Source organism: Nelumbo lutea, chromosome 1, assembly GCF_056320005.1.
Source record: "Nelumbo lutea isolate HS-2025 chromosome 1, American lotus-T2T, whole genome shotgun sequence".
NCBI classification, from domain to species: domain Eukaryota; kingdom Viridiplantae; phylum Streptophyta; class Magnoliopsida; order Proteales; family Nelumbonaceae; genus Nelumbo; species Nelumbo lutea.
Genome location: NC_142684.1, coordinates 197,317,345 through 197,337,577, shown reverse-complemented (window position 1 = coordinate 197,337,577; position 20,233 = coordinate 197,317,345). Strand labels below are relative to the sequence as shown.

Here is a 20,233-nt window from a genome sequence, read left to right as displayed (position 1 = left end):
TTCTATAAATCATATAATTTCTATACTAGAAAATTTGTCTTTGTTTTAAAAGTCAATATTTCGCGTATTATTTTTTGAAAACCAAATTATTTTTCCTTTTAAAAACAAAAACGGAGTTTAAAAATATCTGTGAAATATTTTTAAATGTTAGTAATCAACTCTGTGAAATATTCAACTGAAAAATAAAAATAAAAATATCAATTATTGGAAACTCATGTGGGTATCCATATTTTGAACCTTGGCTGTGGTGTATTGTGCATGTTTTTTATCTATTAGAAAATTAAGAAGAGTTGTTAGATTGTCAAGAGAGAGAACTAAGGTCAATCTAAAATATTAGATATCTATTGGATGCTTTGAAATAAGTGCAATAATTTTGATGATATGTGATTAGATCGATTCCACACCATCATCCCCTTAAGGCTGTGTTTGGTTTGAAAGAAAAATAGCAAGTTCTTTCAAACCAATCACCGCCTAAATGACCGTATGGATTAGTTGAACATAATAGCTGTTAGACAGGTTGTGAAACCACTGATAACTGTCCACCAGTTATAAAATACATGGAAGATGGAACCCACAATCATTTAATTTCTCACTGTGGGTCCCATATATTTTTCCAGCATTGCCACTGGTTCCACAGCTTGTTAATTAATTACAATTATCGCATTCAGCTAATCTGAATTCTAGTTCAAGCAGTGTTCTTAGACCTGGCCATTTGAACCTAAGATCTGATCACAATCCTGGTTCCGACCAAAACCTGTGGTTCTAAGAGGATAATATTTTTAGGGGTGTCAGCCATATTCAAAAATTCAATTTTGAATTCGAGATTCGACATAATCGAATTTAATTTAGATAATTCGAATATCTAATCAGTCGAATTTAGATATGACCTAATTCAATTTGATAAATATCCGAATTCGATCAATTATTTAATTTTTATAAATAATATATAAAATATAAATATTTTATATAATTTATGTATATAATAATTAAATTATATAAATAATTTATATATTTATATACTTTAAATAAATAAAATATTTATCTTATATATTTATTAATTAACTAAAATAATTAATTGGTTGAATTCGAATTTAAATATTGACGGATATTGAATCTTCTATTCGGATTTAAATTTGAATATTACTTGATTCGATTCGAATTCAATCTATTTACACCCTAAACATCTTAATAAGAAGTCGGTTTCATGTAGGTTACATTTCTGACCGGCCTACTTAAACTGTTTCTTTAAGAGGGCTACTAATATTTTCGTTTTGAAAACTTTTCCTCAACTTTCTCTTTCTCCTTTCTCTCTTATATTTTTCTCTTTTTGTCAAAACCAAACTCTACATGGATCAAAATATATCGTATACGGAGCACGCTATGTGTACACACTGATCATCTATCAGTGTGATTTTAACCCAAATCATTTACTTTTAAAGTATGCTCCTAGACCACTAATAAGTCAAATAAATAATAATATATAATTGTATTTTACAAAATTAGTAAATATTAAATTAATTATTAGTATTTTACAAAATTCATATAAAAATGTTTTTTAATCTCAAATGATTATTTACATTAAATAACTAGCGTATTTATCATTTATAAAAAGCAAAAAAATCTTGTCTACAAAATATTTGAGAATTTAATGTATTTATAAATAAAATTATATGATATATGTAGGTATCTACTACATTAATTGTAATGCATTTCTTCTTATGTACTATTAACATATGCATTTTCTTATGTATTTATACCTTATTTGTAATTATTTCAACCTTAAACTTAGTTTTATTAATGCATTTGCAAGAATTATTGCAATTTCCTTGATGTATTTAAGTGTATCTACTAATATATAGACTTGCAATGTGGGTCATGCCATGCCATCACAACATGGATTGAAGGTGGCCCGGATGCCATTCGTGTTGTGTCGTGTTGGGCCTTGGGCCTTGGCCCTTGGCAGGCTGTGCTTGGGCAGCATGGTCCCCTTCCCAGCAGGTCAGGCCCGGTATGGCCTGTGGCCCACTTCCCAATAGTGCCGGGTCTGAGGAACTGGGCCATGGCAGACCTAGCCTAGGCCGCTGGCCACCTGGTCCTATTTTTTTCTTTTCCAGTTTTTCTAAACTAAGAAAAAATTAAAAAAAAAATAACATCTAACAGCAGAAAATTAACATGAATAATGGCCAATAAGTTAGAAAAAATGTGAAAATTTTATTTCACAAAGAAAAAATAGAAAAAAAAAAAGTAACATCTAATAGCATAAAATTAACATGAATAATAGACAATAAGTTAGAAAAAATGTTAAAATTTTATTTCACTAAGAAAAAATAGAAAAAAAAGTAACATCTAATAGCAGAAAATTAACATCATTAGTAGACAATAAGTTAGAAAAAATGTGAAAATTTTATTTCACAAAGAAAAAATAGAAAAAAAAGTAACATCTAATAGCAGAAAATTAACATGATTAGTAGACAATAAGTTAGAAAAAATGTGGAAATTTTATTTCACTAAGAAAAAATAGAAAAAAAAAAGTAACATCTAATAGCATAAAATTAACATGAATAATAGACAATAAGTTATAAAAAAACGTTAAAATTTTATTTCACTAAGAAAAAATAGAAAAAAAAAAACAAAAAAAAGGTAATATCTAATAGCAGAAAATTAACATGATTAGTAGACAATAAGTTAGAAAAAATGTGGGAATTTTATTTCACTAAGAAAAAATAGAAAAAAAAAGTAATATCTAATAGCAGAAAATTAACATGAATAATAGACAATAAGTTAGAAAAAAATGTGGAAATTTTATTTCACTAAGAAAAAATAAAAAAAGCCAAGTGAAATAAAACTATCTTTAATTTTTTTTTAAATTAAAATTTGAAAATTTTCTCTTTTCTCAACTGAAAAATTATGGTTATTTTTTATTTTCTTGAGAAATGTATTTTTAATTCTCAACTGACTAACCATACATTTGAAAATGTATTTTTATTTTTTCTCAATTAAAATTTGAAAATACATTGAGAAAAGCCAAGTGAATTTGAAAAAAAAGTAACATCTAAAACCATATGAAAATAATGTTGGATTATTTGAAAATTAAAGATAGTTTTAGTCAAAATACTCAAAAAAAAAAAAAGCCAAATATAGTCGTTGGCCTCCTCGAACTGCTAGAGTCTTGCTGCCGCACTCGTGCTGTGTGTGTCGTATCAGTATGATATCAAGGTCGTGTTGTACCAGCCCGCATGCCATGCCTCTAGGTCGTGCCTTGGAGGCCCAGTCCCCTCTGCAGCCTAAGCCCCACACAGAACTCTAACGATTCTACCATGCCAAACATGGCCACCGGACCAGCCCACATTACAGTTCTCTATATCCTTTCATTGTATTCATGCATTTTGAAACCATATCTGTATCTAAGCTCACTGACATGATACTCAATACTATATTTTAATTTCTTGACTAACCACAAACAACAATGAAAAAAGAGTGGTTAAGTGTGAAACAACAACAAAAAATGACAGAAATAATAGGAGTTAGGGCTCCTCTAGTCTCAGGAGGAGTGGAATCACATCATTATCTTCCCGGGTCAAAGAGCGTTGCCATTATGAATCATTTGTGTTCCTACTTCTAGAATTCTGAATTCCATTACAAATTTATAATAATTCAAAATATCAAATATCTCCATCAATTACTCTTCCAAATTTTTTTCTCGTCAGGCTGGTACACACCCACATCAGTCATATCGCATACCTCAAATTCAGATTCTAATTTAATTAAGTGTACATAGTGATGACAATTTGACAATACCACCCCACTTAATTCAAAGACGTCTGCTGGCTGACATCTCCATTAAACAATATTTTATAAGATTAATCCTTGATTATTCAAAAATGAATGCACCTCATTTACGTCTAATTATGATATTACTATAAGTTTACTTGTATTCTTCAATCACTCCGGTTTAAACTTTAGTACAACCAAGGGGCCCTACATGTACGTTACGTGAGGAGGATTGACCGCCAAAGAACAAACCCCAATTCTTGGTTGACTGGATTGGTTAGTGGTGTAAGTCAAGTCAAGAGTATCTCATAGATTAGAGAATAATCGTTGCTTAATTACTAAGTTGGATGTTAATTAGGAAAAGAGATGAATTGGAAACCATTAATTGATGGTTGATTAGGCTAGTAGAAAAATGAGAGAAACGATGAGGGAAATTTCTCTATAAGCTTTTTGAAATTGATAATTGAGATATAAGGCTCCGTTTGGTTCATGGGAATGTGGGTTTGGAGTCGGAATTGGAATGGATTATTCCGATTCCAACTGTTTGGTTGGACGGAATCAAAATCCTATTTCCATTCTTGTTGGAGTGGCATTCCCCCATTTGAGGGAATGGCCATTTCCAGCCTCTCCCTTGAGAATGAAACCCCATTTATGCTAATTCTAATTCCATTTTCATTTTTGTATGAGCCAAACAAACTATAGGAATGGACCATTTATCATTGCAATTCTGAATCTAGAGGATTTCGATTCCGATTCCAATTCTGAACCAAATGGACCCTAATAACTTTCCATTTCTATCTTATTTTCTATCAAACCAAACACATCCTTATTGTACTTTGGAACAACTGCTTGTGAGTATGACTCATGAGTTGCAAAACTTAATATACAAATAAAAGGGTTAATTAAACGTGTTTTATTTGTTGGAAACACAATGGATATTGTATATATAGATGATTCTTTTGATTGCATATTAAGTATTTACAATAATAATCAAATTTATACAATGGCTTGCACGGTTCTGAATTCTGATAGAAAACTTCATCTCCAAACCCCAAAAGAATAATAATAAAAGAGGGAAGGTAATAAGAAGAACAAGATCTATGACAAAATACAAGACTGAGATTCCATGCATATGTACATAATTATTGATCAAAACTAGCATGAATTAATGGGTACCCATATCCTTGGACTGCACCCCTATTCCAAGTAGCAGCTTCTCTCTTACCCATTCAGCTCTCCATTCTTTATTGATCCTAGCAATGAATTCATCACAGCTTCCAGCTTCACTATCTTCATCATCTTCTTCATTGAGATCATCGTCGTTATCTTCATCATACCCATCATAACCATGAAAATCATCGTCTTCGTCATCAGAACAATCATGAATATCATCTTTGCAATTCTCGTAACCATCAAGAGCATCACCATTACCGTTGTCATCATCATCAGAGTAATTCTCATCAAAACTATCTCTGTCATCGTCATCTACATCTTGTCTTTCCTCCTCCCTTTGATGTGCTATCGAAGGGAGTGGCACAAACCAGTAATCAAATTCTCCATCCGATGCCCTCGAACTACTTCCCAAAGATATTGCAACGATAATCAAGTTGCATATGCAAAACCCAAAAATGGGACTGGATTTCACCTTTAATATCAAAGCAAAGGCAGAAAACAGAACACTGTGATGTTGGGAGATTGAAGGTGACAAAGAGAACACAAGAAGGGTGATGAGAGCTGCTGCCAGACACAAATGAAGAAATATGAGTGTAGGCCCTGCAAGCTTCATGCCCTTCTTCTACAAAGTAGTGTGTAATCTTTGAGATTTTTTGTTTCTTTACACAAATGATGAATTGGTTCCTTGGTCTTTATATAGAGCCTTGAAAGCAGATTTAATTATTAGACAAAAGGAAATTTTCCTGGAAAGTCACAGGAAAGGAAATGGTAGTTTGGAAGTAGAGGATTACTTAGGTCATGTTTGGGAGTGCTTAAAAACAAGTGTTTATTGGAAATAAGTGCTTATTTGGGCAGGGACAGGGACAGGGACAGGGACAACACCATTAAGCACTAATTAGAATTTGGGAAGTAAGCTTAAAATAAGTGCTTATTTTTTAAGCCCAAATTTCAAGCTTTTTTGAAGTGCTCATACAATAAGCACTTATTCATTTTTGTCTCTCATAATTGTCCCCAGTGAATTTTTATAATATCAATTATAACCATTTTACAAAAACAATTTTACAAAAGCACTTTTATAAAAGTATAAAATTACTTTTACAAAAGTAAAGTATTTTACAAAAGCACTTTTATAGAAGTACTCATACGAAAACACTTTTGTAAAAGTACTATTACATGAAAGCACTTTTATAAAATTATTTTTATGAAAACACTGTTACAAAAGTATTTTTATGAAAGCACGTTTATAGAAGTACTTTTGTGAAAGCATTTTTATGGAAGTAATTTTATAAAAAGCACTTTTATAAAAGTATTTTAGGGAACTGCTTTTATGAAAGTACGTTTGTAAAAATGCTTTTATTCATTCACTTTGGATTGGATATTTTGAAAATTTAAAAGAAAATGAAGGACAAAAGAGTTACACTTGCTTATTCGAATGCTTATTGGAGAAAATGATCACCAAACAGTCTATATAAATAGATGCCAAATGAAAATAAGTGCTTAATCGAATAAGAACTTATTTTTAAGCACTTATTTTTAACATAAACACTCCCAAACAAACCTTATTAACATTTGTCATATATATAGTTTAATATTATAAAGTCTATCTTCTAAATTATTTTGACAAAGTATATAATAGGTATAGTGACATGAACTAGCTCATTTTATAAAGTCTATCTTCTAGATTATTTGTCTTGTCCCAAAAGACTTTTGATTGGTTGTCATTGGTAAGTAAGAGAACTAGCTCATTTTATGGTGATAAACTGCTCCAGTTTTCTAGTTGTGGATATGCGAATTTTCCATAGTAGACTTTGACTTTTAATTTGGTATATACATTTTGAAAACTAACTCATCAGTAGAGTTGAACCTTCTTCAAGACTTTTTTTTCCTTTTAATTAAGGAGACAAATTAGGACTTGTACCAAACTTTTATGAATAGAAAATTAAGGATGGAAATTCATGTTCTCGTGACATGTTGGGATAGGGCTACTTAGATACATGGGTAGACACGAACAAGACAAAATTAATTAAACATGTCAAATTTTCAAATACCTACATGACCTAATTATTATACGGATAACAAAATACAATCGGCATAATTTGAATTAATACGATTAACATATTTAATTCTATAATTTGAATTAACACGAAATCAATATAATTAAGTAATTAACCTATTTAAACAATAAATAAATTTAAATAGTCAATCATCTATCATCTAAGCAAATTCATAAAATACATTCAATATCATCATTATTTAAAATTTCAAATCATAGATAAATTATATTAACACATTTATTAATTGTGTTAAAATGGGCTGACATGATTCTGATATGAGCATGATTAAATTAAACCTAAACCCACTAACTTCATATTGTATTCGTATCATGTTCACATGTCGTATTAAATACTACTAACCTTATTAAAAACACTAGTATACTTATATGGGAGTTCTTTTTCTTTTCTTTTTTTTGTAATTAAAAGCAAGCGATCTTAATCAGCAATTAAGGCCCCTTTATCATACCAATTTGGATCCGCTACCCACACCTATCACCTACCCACAAGACACTGTAGCCACGAATCAAAAACATCTCCCCTACTTGAAGAGTTTGGCTTCAAACCCATGCCCACACCGTTTTAACAGCCTTTTGCAACATTGTATTGAGATTATCTCCCATGAAATAAAGCGCATAAGTATAGAAATATTCTCAATGCAAGGCAGAAAAGATTGCTACGAGATTTGCCCTGACTGAAGCCAAACTCCTACTTGAATTTGTCATTCTCAGCAGACGTTCCCGAGGATATAGTAATGCTGAGGGATCCATTTATCACTTTCGTTTTACCGACCTTTCTCTTCTTGCTTTGCTTAATGAAGAAATCACTCATCTGATGAGTGATGCCCTAGGCTCCCCGGATATATAGAAACAGAATTCTTGTTGAACATTCAAACTTAATTGATAGTAAACCAGTCGTCTTCCATCTTATTAAATTTACTTTGATGTGGTCTAATAGCCCATGATTTTTATCATATAGATTATAGACCACTTATGTTGGTAAATTTGAATAATATAATACGATATGTAGTTTTCAAATAAACTAGGGTTTTAGTTTTTTCAGATAAAACTGAAACATTCATGGCTGTTATGACTTTTGACTCTTCAGAACACATGCCCAATCCCTTTTCCTAGTTCCCTTCCAATTGTGGATATTCTAGGTGACAGTGATGGATCACATCCGTCCACGTGGCACTGTTCTACAAACACACTTGGCATGAGCATGTAAATATGTAATACATATTCTTTTCTTTTTCTATTCTATTTTTCGTTAAGAAGCATTTTGTTTTTATGAACCAAATAACTCCACGTTTTGAAAATCCAAAATAAACAACTCCCATGAATCTGGCATTGGTATCTTGTAATTCAGTAATTCTTTGATTCTTTCTGGGTCTCAGGTTCTCTCTAAATACTAATTCCATACCTGGAGAAATAACCCATTTTATATGGTTCACCTGGAAAAAAGAAAGGAAATTATTTTTGGAGGAAAGAAACCCAAATCCTTACTGGGCATCATTCTCTTTTTGCTATTATATTAGAAACAAATAAATAAAGAGAAACTGAAAATGTAGCTACCTTGTCAGGGATCATCACTTAAGCAGCAATCTGCTTAAAATCATAATTGTATTAACTTCATAAATTTCATCTTCTGCCAAAATAAAATCAGTGTCAAACATAATCAGGTGACTTTTGGAAAATATCAAGGGTAAAACCCCCATGGTCCGAATAAGAAAAACACAACTTGGTCAGAAGAATAATGGCAACACATCATTCTCATCATTAATCTATCAAAACACAACAGAAAAAGATACATGATAACAAATTCATGTCAAAGCCCACCTAACCAGCCTACAGATCAAGGTCCTATCTAATAAATTACCAAACCTGAGTTGGAATTCTAAAGGCTGCAAAACCCCAACCCATCCATTAGCATAAACTAAATCAACGAGTTTATATAGATAGGTAAGAAACAGAAGGTAGTGAGTTTCAATTCTCATCTAAGTTTTTCCAACACAACCAAGACCAAGGTACAAATCCTGTCAGAATCCTCAAGGTGAATGGCTTAGGTAAATCCTTCAGATTAACCCCCTGGCAAAGATATATTAATATCAGTAGCTGAATTCCTGGACTCTGGCATGGACTGTAGAGATGACCAATTGTCTGCACGGAAGGAAGAAGAAGACGCAAAATTTGGCTTAGGTGTGGCTGAATTCTGCTGTCCCTGACCATTATAACCCTCTTGCATCTCTGCATTAGGAACCGGAATAGCAGTGGTTGGTGTGACAGTTGACGTAACCTCAATTTTCTGCTTCTTGGGTTTGTGCTCTAGTTGAGTGCTAGGTAGAAAACTTCCCACCACAACCTGGAATTAAACATTACAGAATTTAATACAAGTATTGGCTCTTGGAATGTAGCCAAAACACAATGGAAATGATCATGTTATTCAATGTAGAGACTCAAGATTCATCAGCATTCCCAGGGTCTGCATTTCTGGCCATAGAAATTTGATCCTTTAGAAATTGACTCATCACATCTTAACCTAAGGTGCTAAAAGCGATGGCTTAAATCTATTGGTCATTATATCGAATTGATTTACAATCCAAGAAGGTTTCCCTCATCTCGGTGCAGTGATCCGGATTTGCAAAGCCAAAAATGAAGTCCAATAACACAGCAACAAAATTTAGAGTAATGCATTCTGCAGAAACGATTACCTGCACTGGGCTAGCAGCTACTAATAGGCCAGCTACCCCTCCTCCAACAACCCGGCCATCTGGGCTTGACAATGACACACTCATTCCACCAGATCGGCTCCTAGTTCCTCCAGTCTCTGAGGGCATGAAGGATCCAGACAATGAAAGTATCTCAAAACGACCCTACAAGAACAACAGGAGATACATCACTGTTTATTATGACAAAATCAGAAAAAGAGGATCATAATTAGAGGAAGCTAGACAACAACCATGATTATGGACCAAATCAAGACACTTACATTTCAAAACCTGTACATTCAAATGAGATTCAGATATCTTGGAGGGTCGCGTCCATTTTCCCTTAACAAGTACCCAAAAGCATGCAGATTCCAAACTCCGTTGAGCACTAAAATAAGTCCATAATGTTTACTGAATTTTGTGTGTTATTCTATATTATATTTTTACATTGCATATAAATATTATAATATGACACATACAATACATATTATATGTAATATCTTATATCATCATCACCATCTAAACCTTATCCCCACTATATGGGTTGGCTACATGAATCCTGTTTCTCCATTCTGTTCTGTCCAGTGCCACATCCATCATTCAATTATAGGCACTTAAATCATTTCTTACTACTTCCAAGTTTCACCCAAGTCCTTTTCAGTTTGCCCTATCTCTTGTAGCCCTTTCAACTCGTAACAGATCTTCTAACAGGTGCTGTAGATGTTTTTTTATGCACATGAACAAACCAACTCAGTCTACTTTCTCTCGTTTTATCACCTATTGGAGCTACTCTTAGGATCCTTCATATGACTTTTGTTTCTGACCCTGTCTTTTATCCGGGCCCAGGCTTATATTTAAAGCCTGGGATCCAGGCCTGGACAAGCTCCAATGTCAGGCCCAGCCCAACCTGGGACCAGGCCCAGGGTGCAGGCTGGATCAGACACAGGCAGGACTCAAAGCCACTAAATGCCTTGTAAAACCCAGCCCAGTCCATGATTAGCCATAAGCTGTACATTGGACTATACAAAACGTGCTTTCAAAAAATTAAAGAAACAGTTTCCCAAGATGAAAAAACCATTGTGGTTGGACTCCTTGAGACTGCTTCCAAATACTTAAGGCGTGAATATAAAGGGACTGTCAGATGATTTTTGTATTGGCGTGAATATAAAGGGACTGTCAGATGAAAAAACCATTGTGGTTTGATTCCTTTCCTTCCACACCATCCAAATGATTGCAGCAGGGAATATACTCCACAAGCACATGATTCTCCCTCTTCTACTCAATCACTGTATAGATCCTTGGAATAGCTGAATTAAATAGCCAGGTTGGCATGCTTGCATATTGAAGCAAGAGAAAGCCAGACCCTAGCTGATGAGTGTCAATTGGGAAGACGAAAACAGCAAAGAAGGTATCATTGGTAATTGAACTTAAAATAAATCCTAGTCCTTCCTGTCCAAGATTGGGTACACTGAGAAGACCATCAAGAACATGCAACCCCCCTTAGATTTCCATGCTGTTCATTTGTATGCCCACACACAGGATATGATCTATGGTTCAAGATTGAGGCCCTGTTTGGTTCGTGGGAATAGGGGTCTGGAATTGGAATCAGAATCGGCTATTCCAATTCCAACTGTTTGGTTGGATGGAATCAGAATCCCATTCCCATTCCTGCTGGAATGGCATTCCCCCATTTGAGGGAATGACCATTCCCTGCCCCTTCCTTGGGAATGAAATCCCATTCCTGTCTGAACCAAACAGACTATGGGAATGGACCATTCCGATTCCGATTCAATTGTGAACCAAACGGACCCCGAGAATGCTGAGCAAATCATCAAAAAAGTGGAACCCCCTCTGTATCTCCATGTGGTACCTTTTCATCTATGCCTAAAGGAGAAGTGATCATCTAGCAAGAGATCTAGCTGATATTTAGAAAACCATTTTCCATAAATCTACATGATCTGCATAAATGCATGTGCATGCATGCAATATTTATGCATTTATTTTGTAACAGACAATTGGGCAGTACGTATATAATCTTTCACAAAGTGCATGAACCAAAAGAGAGAAAAAGGTAAATCATTTCAAGAAATGAGGGTGGATGAACAAACCTCATATGTCAAAGTACCTCCACAAGAATCAGGCTGTCGAAGTGTAACATTGGAAATCACGCCATTTGCAGAAAGAATACAAATGGCTCGAGGACCTTGTTGAGAAAATGATATGATCTTCATTGTGATATCCTAAAACAAACAAGAAAGCTACTAAAATAACAAAATACTTGTACAAGAAATTGACAAAGTTAGTGCAATGCTTAAAGTCAATGGATTTTAGCATAAAATTCAGTTAAAAAAAGAGAAGAAAATTTTTGGGATGTTAGTAATATTGTAGATAGTCCATCATAATCAGTAGTCAGTTGCACAATTCAGAAATTAATTGTAAGCAAGTATTGAATCTTCTATTGTTGTTCCTATCATATTACTCTTCTATTAGTATTATATATTTATATGTTCTCTTTTTTTTTATTAGTCATGGATTCTTCAATACCGTAACAGACAAACTTCATTGATATCATCATTCATACTTCACAAATATGAAACATCCAAACTCAAAAATAATTGTGATGCCTTACTGATCCAGTAGTTTTCATGGCAGTTTCAGGTATAGTCAGAATACTCTAGTACCTACTTGCTAATGATGACTCGGCAGGTTCTCCGGCTAATTGTAGCGGAGACCTGGGATCCAAATCCTGTTGCTACCAAGGGTTGGGGGCTTATGGGTATGGGATGGGCGACCCCCCCCCCCCCGCTTTCCAGTTGTATAGCACCATAAAAGCAGAAAAAAAAAAAAGAATACTCTAGTACCAAATTATTATATTGTTGGAAGAAGAAAAGACAAAGCACATTATGATTTTCTTTTTTCGATAATTAAAACCATGTTATGATTATCAAATGTAAAGTCAATAACTATTAGACTTTTCAAATGAGAACATTGGATACAGAGTCAAAAGTAATCAAGAAATTAATGTGGGTTTTGAATCTGAGGTGGCCACTGGCCACTTTGTGCATGCCAGAGGTTAGGTTCATATCCATTCCATCCCTCCCAAGCAGAGTTGCATGAAAACAAACACATGAGACCAGAATCTGATGTGTGTCTGAAGTCTGGCTTGGAAAGATGAAAATATAAGGACTTGTAGACATATACAGAAAAGTATAAACTATTAAAATAGTACATTTTTTTAATTTCATATTACAGGATAAGGTTTCAAAGTCTATCTTTGTTATTCAACAATGTTTTATAGGAAAAATGACATTTATTGTGTACAGTAACTGTCCATTTATGTCAAATAATAAAAGCAAGAGAAAAATGTTATGTAGAAGTGTCCATCAAGAATCCACGGAGGGTACACATCCAACATGAACACTTCATTTTTTTAAAAGAGTCCATGCAACACTCGGCAAAGCACCCAATAGTCAGGACCAGCATTGAGCAAAAGCCTTCTGTTTTTCTGTAGTGATGTCCATATGCAATGGACCAAAAACTTTTGTATATATTCCCTCAAATATTGCTAGCCTAAAGACCGTTCAGCAACTTGAAATTTAAGATATAAAATTTACAATCTCATATAAGTAAAGACATCAAATAATATGGAATATGATATACAATCAGTGATCATGAAAATCAATTAAGAAGCAAAGAAGATCACTTGGGCATGTAATATCGAACTTTCAACTACTTAAACAGATCTTTTCTTTTTGTAGAGAAACAAGCAGATCTTTTTTTTTTCTTGTAGTAAACTGCTTAAGCAAATCTCATTTGAACAGAAAGAAATAACACATCATTGTCATGCTCCCAGGTTATAATGTATAGATTTCTTTCTTAAAAATCGATTGCAACACCTAAGCATTGTGATCTCTTGATGCAAGTTGTTGCTAGAGCCCTAGGCAACAAACACTCATTGATATCCAAAAGTTTAAAATGGGAACTCAACAATAAAATTACAATACAAATGATCTATGCAGTATGATATTTTCAGTTACCAACCAAAACAATTATTGCATATAAAACTGATATAGGTTTTAAACCCAGTTGCATGGACTCTCCTAAACGGATGAAGTGCCCATGTTGGACATGTGCCAGAGTCCAACACTCCATGTTCTCGAGTGATACACTGATACTTCTGCATAACATTTTTCTTTCACTCATTGCTTATTTGACAAAAATGAATAGCTATTGTACACATTGAATGCCATTTTTTTCTACAGAATTCTGCCATGTAACAAAGATAATCTTTTAAGAACTTCTATAGTTTTATAATGTTGAAATTCAACAAAATATGGAGTACTTCAATAGTTTATGCTTTCTTATAGACACATCCATAAGTCCTTTTTTGTCTTTCTGGCTAAGATTCCTGGGCACATGTCAGATTCTGGTTCTCGTGTCAGTGTCCACGCAACACCCAAAAAATGTTAGAGCAATGAAAAATATTTCATCAACCAAAATACTGATTTTCAAGTTACATGTCTAGCAGATAAATGCTGATCATGCCAACTAAAGAGTGTGCAGAACTGACCTGACCCAATTTAGGACCCAGATAATGTCATAATATCCAAATGCTTAAACCAATGGTGTGATACAGGCTTCAAGACATTGCAAAAACCCTCGTTTGAAATAATTATGTATTTATATTGACTATATTGCAAATGCTTTTAATGTAAAAGGGTCATTACCCAATGATGGTCCCACCCATCCGGGGGTCTTGGGAGGGATAGAATGGATATGGACCAAACCTTTGCCAGTTTGCCCTTTTTTTGCATAAAGTGGCTGCTCTCAGACTCAAAGCAATATTTAATGCTTGTCAAATGTCAGCCTGAAATTTTAACGTCACACTAACCAATGGCTCCTCAAAACATGTCCAAAAAGTGATGGAAAATGCATATGATGAGATGGATGAATGGATAGGACCAGAAATGAAGTAATTAGAAGGAACCTAGGAGTTTTCAACCAAAAAAAAACTAGGAGTGGCTCCAATAGGTGAAAAAATGAAAGGAAGTATACTAAGATGGTTTGGTCACATGCAGAGAAAATCATTAACAGCACCTGTAAGAAGTGATCTGTTGCAAGTTGAAGGGGCTAGAAGGGCTGGGGTAGACCAAAAAGGACATGGGACGAAGTAGTAAGAAATGATTTCAGTGCCCATAATTAAAATGAAAATGGCATTAAACAGAACAGAGTGGCAAAATGGGTTTCTTGTAGCAAGCCAACCCCATATAGTTGGGATAAGGCTAGGATGATGACAATGACGGCAATGACTAACCAGTAACCAATGGCTCCTAAATAATAATATCTTATAAAGTATATTAAATATAATTAAAACCATTGACAGCCTAGACACTATAGACATCACAGGATTCCTACATATGCAATGTGGTCACCTATGATATGTTTTAAGCACACTAGACTTGATATTAGTTTACTGTTTTTGAAAACCAGACAATACTAACCATCGGAGCAGGTCAGACAGGAAACTTGCCCAGTATAAGGATGGTCCATGTTGAACTGGAGGTTCTAAGAGAAAAATTGCTTTTTATCAGACGAGCAACTAGACTTCTAATACACTTGAACAAGCTATCTTGGTTATGCCCATATTTTTACAAATTTTATGTTAAGAAATTCAAGCAACTTGACTTATATTTTTTATGCAATTAAATATAGAATTAGTCATTATTGGTTTATAGGTTTATCACACGCATTCAAAATGAAATGTTCTCATTCAAGTAATTTTCCACTTTCCACTCATGTCATCATGACTCATGAGATTAGCCTTTCTCCCTTTTTATTTCGGCTTTTTGTATATCATATGAAAATTTCCATTTATTGTTTTACTTTATGATTTTCCAATGTATTTGTCAGTTTTGACTGGTCCAGCTTGATTTGAATTGGATTCTATCAGTTTCACAAGTTTTCTGATCAGAGATTAGTGCAGTTTCTACACAGTTGTTTCTATGATTATTACAGCTAATCTAATATTTCTTAAGATCCAATCAAAAGCTTTTGTTAGTTTTGCATGTTTATCATCAGCATTGCATGGGGTCTACCCTCTCCCCCAAGTTTTTCTGATGTAAACAAACATCTAGAATATATTATGCATTCGTTTTTTTTTCCTATAGAACATTCCTAGGTAGCAAAAACAAACTTCATATCTATGATGCCCTTTACTATAGGTATATAATGTAAAGATTTAAAAGAGACCTATTTGTTACTAGTAGCTATTTTTTATTCAGAAGTGTCTATGAAGCCTGATTCTGTATTCACTTGCTGAGCCAAAATGCACAAACGAGTTAAATTTACATCTCTCACATCCATACTACCACTAATATTTAAAATTTCTTTTACGTCTCAATTTTCCTTTTCTATCATGGAATTATCTTTTTATCATTCTTTTACATCTAAAATATCATTTCTCAAGACTTATGTTTTGCTCAATATAATTAAATTCCAACAAGTCTATATTTTTGTAGTGTGATTTGTTAAGACATGCTATTTTACATGTTTTGAATCTCTAATTTAATAAAATTTCTCCTTACTTATAAAAAAAAATGCTTTTTTACATATTTCAAGAGTGTTAAAAAAAATGCTTTTTTACATATTTCAAGAGTGTTAAAAAAAATGCTTTTTTACATATTTCAAGAGTGTTAATGCTACAGAGTACATCTAAAAGTGTGCATGCAGTATCCAGTGTCATATCCAATAAGTATCATGTCTGACACCATTACACTGGACATATACAGGTATCTAAGTACTGTAGCTTATTACCAACATTGCATGGGTTCCCCTGAAATGGAAGAACTGTACGAATCAAAGATATTCCAGAATTGCAAACACTCCATGGGTTCTTGAAGGAGACCTGTTCATAGTGATTACTTCTATGATACTCAAACAACTGTATATGCCTAGCATACCAATGCCAAATTCATTATTGAATATTGCATGGATACTTCTAGATGTATTCTATAGCATTAACACTTCTAAAGTATGTAAAATGGAATGTTTGAACAAATTATGTTATAAAAGAACTGTTCATCCTAGAAATTTAATTAAATTTGGCAAGACATAAATATTCAGAAATGACATTAGCTTCAAAAATTGGATATAAATGCATACAAGCATTTATATCTTCCTTTTCAACTTTCCATTTTCTGTTTCCCATTTAGGAAATGGAGATTCATATCCCTGTTTCCCATATCTGTATCTGAGCATCATAGGATTTCTTTTCAACTTTCCATTTTCTGATCATGAGACTATCTTTTTTTCCTTTTTAGTTTCTTTCTACTCTGATACTGTACTACTTTTCTGATTATAATTATATTTATATTTATGATTATTTCATAAAAGAATATTGGTTCAATCAATATCCAACTGTGTTCGGACAAGAGATCAATCAACCAGTATGGAAGTTTGTTGGCCAGTCACCTGTGCAACTTCAAAATAACAGTTTTGACGATTCTTTCTTTTTTTAGCCATGAAACTGTTTTCCATAACTGAGGATACATTCTACAAGATTATATAGACCCTCTTTAATGAGAGGATTATCCATGTCAAATACATAGTGTATTTGGAGTTTTGGACACCACCTAGGTTCTGGAAGGATTTTTGCATAATGTTTTCTTTTATATCTTCCTTTGATTTCAAGCTTAAATATATGAATTCAAAGAAATATAATTATTTACTAGTAGATTTTTTTTGTTTCTTTGCACATGTCCCCGAGATAAGGCTTAGATGATGATGAATGCAAAGTTTTGTATCCATGCAACATCATTATCACTAATACATCATATCAGATGCCATTCATGTTAATTGTCCATTTCCACTTTATTCCTCGCGATATTTTTTTCCTTTATGTTTTCTTTTTATTTCGATGTAACATTAATTTGCCAATTATAATTATATTTTATATTTGATTCATAAAAATCGGTTTGTTTGCTCAATCCAACTGGGTCAAAGCAGGGTTCAACCAATTTGTAAATTTTCCTGACCAATCCAAGTGCACACATGCTTTTCTATAATTAAGCCAAAAAGGAGAAGAGGCATGCTACAGCTCCCACAACAAGATGTGAAATAAGAAAAGAGACCTGGCAGATTTCAGAACTAACGAAACTATATTTTTTCTTTATGTATACCTCGCCAGCGGCAACAGTGATGACATGAGGCATGAAATTTGCACCAACAGAGCATTTAACCCAGTCACCTGCAAAATCCTTTTTTAAGAAATCATGAAATTCAAATAAAAATATTCCTACTCTGCAATGAATTTCCTAGTGCATGCATTCCTGTGATAAAATTGCAGTCTTAGAGCCAGGCCTAAATTCTATTCTATCAGAAGAAAGAATGTGCTATGATTTACAGAGAAAATTTTAGGGTCTTCCAAATTTGACTCAAAGTCATCAAGTGGCAGTTACAGATTATTGGAAAAAACAACCCTACTCAATAAGGCAGCCTTCCTTTTCGTTATACATTACTCAAATACCATAAAGCTTATTTTTATGCCATCACATGCTTAAAATTTAATTTTTAGATGAATTGTTGCCTTCTTATGGTCAGTGATCACAGATTCATTCTTAAAGCAATATCAGTACTTACAAATGACTCAGTTTTCAAATTATCAATTGTAACTTGTAAGTGAGCTTCTATCCAACTTTTCATTTAAGTGAAAAATACCAGGATGAAAAAAAGGGGATGGGGCTGTTCAGAAAATTATTCAACGAGTCCAATTTATGAAGTCTGCTCTGACGTTTCCTGCTTCGGCAAGAAAAGAAACTAGAAAAGACAACCTAAATGGATCTTTTTTAAGCAGGGAGAAGGATAGGCCAAAATCACATTATGTCCTGAATGAGGCACCTAAGAACCTCCGCCAATTGCTAAGACACCATAATTTCTGCAGTAGAATCAAGAATGAGGCACCCCCCCTCCCTCCCCGAGAAAAAAGAATGGAATGCATATATCATAAATGTCAATTCTTTGGCCTGTTTTCACAGAACAGTCTCACATAATGTTTTGTCCTTCTCTTAAGAAGTACTGTCACAAAAAGGCAAGAAGTGCCAAATCTTACACAGAAGAGGAAGATTCCCTGATTCCACATCAACCCCACAAAAGTCTACCTCTTTATCAGAGCCCATTTTCCAGATCTGAGAGGGGCATCCCTGCAAAGGTCCCACACCAACCCCAACAACGATCCTCAAAACCTCGAACGTAAAACTCGGAAGTGAAGTATAAAATCTAAAGATTAACCCGACCACGAAACCCAAGCAAAAAAACTGCGAAATTTCACATAAGACAAACTCAACCACCGAAACTACAGCAGATGATAAGAAACTAAAACAGTATCATGGTAAGTAAAACTCATACTCTAAACTTAGAGGAGAGTTCCATTACCTAAATTCTCGACCTCGAACTTGGGTTGCTCTCTGTTGATCAAACCAACTGGCCGCCCTCTACCCCGCTTCCCGGCCGAGAAACCGCTGACGACCGGCGGTGCCGATGACGAAATTGGAATCGGCGATAACGCCAGGGAAACGGTCCCACCGGGACCGTACTTCCTAGGCCTCCCTCTTTTCTTCTTCATTCCAGTAGCTGCCATCGCCACATTAACCTGTGTAGCCGCCACGGCTGCCGAGGTTGAAACCTGTGGAGGGTTATCCGTTCTTGCAGCTACATGGAAATTGGGTGGAGCATCTGCTCCCATCACAGCAACTCCAGTGCTCATTCCTTCTCGTGCTTCCATTTATCTTAAACAAAACCCTAAAAACAACCCACAGAAAATGCAGATTTTAATTAACGAAACACTAACACACACACAAACAACAATCTTCAAGCTTAAAAAATGAGCAGTTATATTAAACATACAAACTTAACCAATAAACAGAAAAAAAAAAATAGAGCACTAGGATTCCCCATTGCAGAGCAGAAAGATACCTTCTTCAATGGCTGCTCGTTAACATTTGCAAAACAAAAAAAAGAAAAAAAGAAAATACAATAATTCTATGTTGCAGTGAGGTATGGCTGAATTAATTGAAGATTGTCTTCATTGTTGCCAAATTTCTCTACTGCTCCGACAGATTCTCGACTTACATGTAAACCGGATTTCGGGTCCGAAAAACCGCTAGCCGTCATCGTTCGAACACTGGTTTGCAAGAAAAAGAGAAAGAGAGTGAGAGAGAGAGATCAAAAACGAAAAATCAAACAAAACTAAATTAATTAAAATATAAAATTAAAATGAAAACAATATTTTAATCTCAAAACCCGAAATATACGATTTGGTTGAGTAAATGGTTCGCGTCCGTAAAAAAAAATATATATTATCATTATTAAAGGGATTAAAAAATAAAATAAGTAATAGATAATACAAAATAAAGAAATTTCGAGAAGAAGCAAATGGCTTTTTTAAATTTTATTCTTTTTTATTAAGCTTCCATTTAAAGCTGCCAAGTAACGTTGGAGCCCCGCCCTTTTTCCTACTGCTGGCTTGCTCTGCTGT

General features: G+C 33.9%; 1 protein-coding gene across 4 annotated transcripts; it reads right to left on the bottom strand.

Annotated features, from left to right (window-relative positions):
* Window positions 1-8,748: 8,748 nt before the first annotated feature.
* Window positions 8,749-20,223, bottom strand: LOC148880222 (AT-hook motif nuclear-localized protein 1-like). Of its 4 annotated transcripts, none has more exons than XM_088962063.1 (6): window positions 19,828-20,223; window positions 19,132-19,497; window positions 17,880-17,947; window positions 11,811-11,942; window positions 9,706-9,867; window positions 8,749-9,356 (listed from the first exon to the last, which is right to left on the bottom strand). In XM_088962063.1, the coding sequence occupies exons 2-6, from the start codon at window positions 19,478-19,480 to the stop codon at window positions 9,075-9,077; spliced, it is 993 nt and encodes a 330-aa protein (XP_088818189.1). In that variant the 5' UTR covers window positions 19,481-19,497; window positions 19,828-20,223; the 3' UTR covers window positions 8,749-9,074. The 4 variants fall into 4 exon arrangements, with proteins under 4 accessions (XP_088818189.1, XP_088818190.1, XP_088818191.1 ...); XM_088962064.1 differs by having other exon boundaries at window positions 19,672-19,888; XM_088962065.1 differs by lacking the exon at window positions 11,811-11,942 and having other exon boundaries at window positions 19,828-19,959.
* Window positions 20,224-20,233: the final 10 nt, after the last annotated feature.

Excerpts from the sequence above, each read along its gene's own strand:
- LOC148880222 (XM_088962063.1), bottom strand. The coding sequence starts at position 19,480 with ATGGAAGCACGAGAAGGAATGAGCACTGGAGTTGCTGTGATGGGAGCA. Across the intron at positions 17,948-19,131 it reads GTTCGAGGTCGAGAATTTAG|GTGACTGGGTTAAATGCTCT; the intron begins GTAATGGAACTC and ends AGGATTTTGCAG. Across the intron at positions 11,943-17,879 it reads TCACTGTTGCCGCTGGCGAG|GATATCACAATGAAGATCAT; the intron begins GTATACATAAAG and ends TGTTTGTTTTAG.